Below are 6,000 nucleotides of genomic sequence, written 5' to 3'. Positions count from 1 at the left end.
GAAAGCTAACCACGTCGTCTCTTTTAATCATTTGGTCCCCACGGGGAACGGCCGTCCAAGTCACCTCGGGAGCGCTTCGACTTTTGAAGAGAGCAGCAGAATGTCCCTCTTACTGCCTCAACCTGAACGGAGGCGCACTGGCGCTCCGTCCTCACCTGGGCCATGCCGCCTTGCAAACCAGCAGGGATGCCCCTCCAGCCCCATCACCAGGCTCTGTGTGCCTGCATCCCTGGCGTTAGACGGACGCGGTCCAGAATGGTCGTGGGTCAGCGGGAACCTAGCCAAAGAATTGCCCTCCGACGACCCCCCCCTTAAAAAAAAAAAAACCTCTGACGCACATCCCACCGCGCTTCCTTGAGGCAAGGCGGGAATTGGGCTGCAGCCCCTTGCAAGTTTCCTCCGGGAAGCTACCCGAAATTTGGCCCGGAGACCGTCACTCGCCCGCTCAGCCCTTTCAAGGCGCGCTTTTGTCCCGGCGCGCACACGTCTGCATTCAAAAAGGGATTTAATTCCACCCCTAGCCCGGGCGCCCAAGAAAGCAACGCGCCCCGAAACCCCCCTGCACGCCTTCTAGGAAGGCCGTTAGGATCCTCCCCCCGCCCCCATAACAAGAAAAGACGGCAACATCCGGGTGCTTGCAGGAAGGCCTTGGACGGCGCATGCTCCACCTCGGTCGTTTCTGCTTTTGCCACTGCCAGCAGTTTAAAGGAGACAACAGCGATAGCTACCACAGGGGTGGTGGGGAAGGAGGAAGACGGTGTTGCCGCCGCCGCCGCTTCACGGTGGGGGTCGCCTTTCTGTGTTGTCAGGCGAGGAGAAGGCGGCAGCAGCGGCAGCAACAGCAATAGCAGCTGCCGGCATAGCCTTTGCAGGAGGATGATTGTGGGGGCGTGTGACAGCCGGCGGCAGCAAAGTCCCCAGGAAGCGCCGCTGGCGACACTCCCGGAGCAGGAGTCGCGTTGAGGGGCAGCGTTGCCGGCGAGGCAGGGTAGCCAGCCAGCCAGCCCAACTACCGGGCAGCGGGGAATTGCAGCTGCGCCGGGGAGCGAGAAAGAGAGAGAAAAAAAAACTGTGGTGGACACCCGGCGAGATGATGGACAGCCGCTTCTACTCCCTTTAAGTGAAAAGGGGTGGGAAGTTGAGGCGGCCGTCGCTGTCACTTCTAGGCTCGCAGCCGCACGAGGAAGAGGAGGAGGAGGACGGGGGGGGCAGAGGCAGGCTCGGGCTCCCAACGCCGCGCAGCGGTAGTAGCAAAGAGCGGGAGGGGTGGGCGAGGAGAGTCGGTGCAAAAAGAGGGCCGGGGCTTAGGGGTTTGTGCGGGAAAGGAGGCGCAGGCGAGACAGGCAGAGGGGCAGCCTGCGAAAGACGGTCGAAGCGGCCTTCCCGGAACCTAGAGGGCGCCCGGGGTGGAGGTGGGTGGGGGTCGGGGCAGAGGCGCCTGCCAGAGGCGAGCTGCTTCGCCTGAGTGTGGCGTGGAAGCGCGCTGGCGTGGCGAGCCGCCGAAAGAAGCCGCCGCGCTACGTTAATCTCGCTGCTAGATTTATTTACTTCGTGCGCTCCCCTCCTTCCTTTTCTCTTCCTGTTCGGCGCTTTCCTCTTCCTTGGTCAGGTCCACTCCCTCCCTCAGCTGATAAGGGTGACTGCTCTGCCCCCTTCGTCCGCGTCTGCCGCCTTGAGCAACCTCTTTCCCCCTCGCGCCTTGCCTTCCCACCCTGTGCCCAGACCGAGGAGGGAGGTGGGGGGAATGATAATGGTTGGGTGAAGAAGGCAAAGCAGGAGGGGAAAAAAGCCGAGACTTCGAAGCGTCCTTCCCTTTGCTTTCCCCTCCCTTTGCAGCGGGACCCTTCGCCCTGCCCGCCTGCTCCTTCCCTTTCTCCGCTCGTCTGGATGAGGTGTGTGGCCGGGCGGGAGTAGGAGCCACGGCAAGAGGGGGGTGGAGAGGGGGAGGAGGAGGGGGGGGAGGAAGAAGAAAAGGGTGCGCCGCCGGAGAGACCATGAGGAAATTTAACATCAGAAAGGTGTTGGACGGCCTGGCGGGCTCGTCGTCCTCCTCTTCAGCTTCCTCCTCCTCGCAGCAGCAGCAGTCTGCAACCCGGGAGAACGACATCCAGGAGACCCTCCAGTCCGAGCACTTCCAGCTCTGCAAGGTGAATGCTGCAGCCGGTTGGGAAGAAATGGGGGAGCAGAGGATGATGTAGCCATGATGGGTTCTGCAGACTCTGGACTCCGGTGCTTTTAAAGCTGTCAATTTAATGTGTGTGGGTTTTGTTTTGTTTTTAAATTTGTGGGTGGGGGAAGAGGAGCAACCGCGAGGATGACGTTATGAGGGACCCTCGGCTTTTATTGACAAGCATCTTCCCCTGAATGGCAATTTATCACTTGAATTTTAAGCCGCAGATATGTACATGTATATATCTAAGATGCTTGGAGGGAAGCCTCTAAATGTGTGCTTCGCTGTTGAACACAATTAAAATGCCACTGATGCGATCAGAGGACAGAGTACTAAATGCTCTGCATTACCAGCAAACCCGGGGATTTTAACAGTCTTCAGTAAATGTGGTTCCCTAAATAGAGGGAATAATTCTTCGTTTTGGGGATGGAGGAAGAAGTAATACTAATAGGAAGGGATATTTCTTTTCCAATGGGATGCAGTAAATGCAGTTGGAGCCTTAAATTCCAAAACGGTGATGCAGCAGATTAATTCACCAGCTGTGCCAAATTGAAACACAAAAGGAAGTGGATGTTCCTCTCCACCTTTAGACACCTGTGGCCTAAACTGCTGTAGGCTTGTGGATTGAATACTTTATCTAAATAATGGGTTAGGATGATCCTTAAGATAAAAAACATTTTGGTTTAACTGGCTTTGCCTGTGCTGCTTGCTCATTACCCCCCACAGGTTAAGTATACCTCTAATTGTTAAAAAATAAAAGGGGGACGTATTGGTGGCCATTGTAATGCATTAAATGCAGAAGTGCCTATGTGTGTTTTTAACTTTTGTGTCATTTAAGGCCTTCAGAGAAAGAGAACTCTCCGAAGAGCTATTTTAATAATTAGTGAACACTTAATTTACAGGAATGGCTGCATGGTCAAATTTCTCAGTCTGTCTCAGATTATAATAGTTGTTTAATTTCTGCAAGAGTTTGTAAAAATAGTAAAGTGAGAAGTGAATGAATTTATTTAAGCAAAGACTTTATTTTGTTATTTGTATGCTCAGTAAGATTCAAATGCATTCTAATCTATTTTCCCCCAAGTTAAAAAAAATTTTTGTACAGTAAATGAAATCATTTCTTCCTAAAACATTGGCTTTTTATTTTTCTTTGGTTGCCTGAATCACCACTGCTTCACTACCTTGACTTGATAGACTGTACGCCATGGTTTCCCCTATCAGCCTTCAGCCTTGGCTTTTGATCCTGTTCAGAAGATACTTGCCATTGGAACACAAACTGGCGCTTTAAGGCTGTATCCTTTTATGTTTTTAAAAGAAAATTCTTAAGAAGGCCGTCCTTGTGTTCTATTTAGTCCTGGAGTTACTGTGACAAAGCACTCTGCAAGCCAGGTATGCATTTGAATGGGGGAGACCAAAAAGTTGTTCCTTTGCATTTACTTCTGTTTGTGTAATCTAAGTATTCCAGTATTGGAAGTATAAGACATCATGGGAAAACATGTTGGTTATTTTTATTGTTGTGAGTTGATAGCTTTCCTGGAATATTAAAGCAGACTAATTATTTTCTATGTTGTAAACCAAAAACCTGAATTAGATTGTTGTGGGGGGGTGTTGCCTTGTAACCTTGTACCTTAAAATGTGAATCAGAAATGTAGCACTGGATTCTGTTATATAAAATGTTTTGTTAAATATTTTTGTTTAATGGTAAATGAAGTAGTTTTTGTGTGGCTTGCAACATGATCTAGTTTAAGATGATTTCATAACTCAATTCGAGAACCAAAACAGAGCCAATATATGGCTTTCTTGGTAGCACTGATAGTATTTAATGTTTCTCAATAGAAAAGGAATGGAAGTATATTAAGCACTAACAATATATTCTCCTTTGGGAAAACTTTTGAGATATAAAGGAATTGTTGGCTTATGTAGATGATCTAGGAGGTACATAGTTAATAAGTGATGGTGTTTCTTTAGTAGAAGTTTAAGGTAAACAAAAGTAATTCATTTGGGGATGGAGTAAAGAAACAGTAACTGCTTCTGTATTCTTGCCAAGAAAATTACATGGACATATCTATGAAGTTATTAAGAGATATTACCTTTTAATGACCTCTTCTGCTGTGGCAACATCTTAAAATTACAAAAATTATTGTAATGTTAATTTGTTAAAATTTTAATTTAATTAAAATGTTAATGGTGATTTTATTAAGATACCTATTCCATTTTTTTAAACTAAAAGATGATAGGGGTGAAGCCATTGGTCTTTTTACCAATTACAAACTATAAAAAATACTTCCAATGAAGTGTTACTATAATAAAATTATATTTCAAAGAAAGGTTGGATGCAATCTGTGCCTTCAATAATTAATCCGTTTCTCTGTTTACAAACTAAGCATCTTTCTGTCTGCATTGTATATTCTATCTGCAAGTCCTTCTCAACTCTTGGCACTTTTTGACTTTGCTTCGGAGGGAGGAATATGTGTTGCTAATTTAGAAAAATACTGAACATTTGGGATTGGTTTCCATATGTTGACCTGCCCTCATTGAGGGTAGGACTCATTGTGGAGGCTTATATTCCATGTGGAGTAAAATAAACAGTGTAGCCCCTTGGTGATTCTTTTTTTGACACTGCTAATACGTTAGAAACAAGTGAAGATGCATAGCAGTAAAATTGTGAGTCAGGGTAAATCATTTGTTGAAATTATAGCAAAATAACCAGTTGGATAAGAGCTCAACTGGAACACAATCTTGGAACACAATTTTATGTTAAAAGTCTTAGTTTTCAAATAGACAGCCGATAAAAATAACATAAAGACTAGAAAGGGCTATTGATTTCAATGTGCATAAGCAATTTTAATAATTGTATCTATGCCATCCATAGGGTGTTTGCAAGTAAGAATTGAAAATACAAAATGGCTATATTAACTGTAGAAAAATAGTTTTAATCTTGGGACATGTAACTTGATATACTTTTCAAATCTTTCTATACAATAAATAGTAGAGTGGTGTGGTTTTCTACCATTTAACATGTTCTCTAGCCTTTTAGTTGCAGCATATTTGCAGAATTGGAGTGTGATAATTAGATAGCTTATAATTTGTAAAATATTGTTAAGTCAGAAAAAAAATCTGGATTTGCAATGATAAGGTTGGTTTTTTTTTTCTACTTCCCCATGCAAGAAAAGGCATGGAGATAATAGATTGTTGAAGTCTAGGAATAGGGTTTTGTACTTGTCAATCACACATAGAAGCTAAAGAGGATTACTGCCCTATATTTCAAATTCCTGGAGTACGTACTTATTGAGACCAGCAGCACCATAAATAGTTTTTGGAAAGGTTTGCTACATAAATACAACTTGCTTCATTCACTATGGAAACTACAGTGAAAATTTTAAATTTAATAAACTGCTGAAAGCATTTTTCTAGTTTCTTTTAAATATTTAGTAAAATATATAGTGAGACCTACTTTCTACTGTTCTTTGCATAAATTCACCTTAAACAAAATTTTACTTTTACCAACTTTCATCAGACTAGTCAAATTCATCTCTAGTTTAAAGATCCTACATATAAAAATATATTAATAGGGGCTTCTACTGCTGCTTCCTTGTTCCTTAAGTAACTGCACATGACAAAGAGATTTCAAATCTGGCTCTTTTAAGGGCCCTGGAATTAATGGAATTAGTGAACTATACCTAACAATGTACATAGAAGTAGTCCTTGACTTACAATCACGCCCTAAATTTCTGTTGGCTAAGCAAGACAGTTGTTAAGTGAGTTTTGTCCCATTTTACATCATTTTTTGCTACAGTTAAGTTAATCTCTGCAGTTGTTTACTTAGTAACGAA

General features: G+C 44.4%; 1 protein-coding gene across 6 annotated transcripts in view; it reads left to right on the top strand.

Moving 5' to 3' along the window:
• Positions 1–687: 687 nt before the first annotated feature.
• STXBP5 (syntaxin binding protein 5) overlaps positions 688–6,000 on the top strand; it is a 109,110-nt gene continuing 103,797 nt past the window's right edge. For 5 of the 6 annotated variants that reach the window (XM_026705636.2, XM_026705635.2, XM_087939671.1 and 2 more), the window contains exons 1-2: positions 1,127–2,147; positions 3,362–3,459. In XM_026705636.2, the coding sequence (XP_026561421.1) occupies positions 1,995–2,147; positions 3,362–3,459 (251 nt within the window). In that variant the 5' untranslated portion in view covers positions 1,127–1,994. Of the gene's footprint in view, positions 2,148–3,361; positions 3,460–6,000 lie in introns of all 6 variants that reach the window. The other variant, XM_026705634.2, reaches the window with a different exon arrangement.

The sequence above is a fragment of the Pseudonaja textilis genome, chromosome 1, assembly GCF_049901715.1.
Source record: "Pseudonaja textilis isolate UNSWEBS1 chromosome 1, rPseTex1.2, whole genome shotgun sequence".
Classification (NCBI taxonomy): Eukaryota; Metazoa; Chordata; class Lepidosauria; order Squamata; family Elapidae; genus Pseudonaja; species Pseudonaja textilis.
Note: the sequence above shows the minus strand (reverse complement) of the source record. Positions and strands in the feature narration are given on the sequence as shown.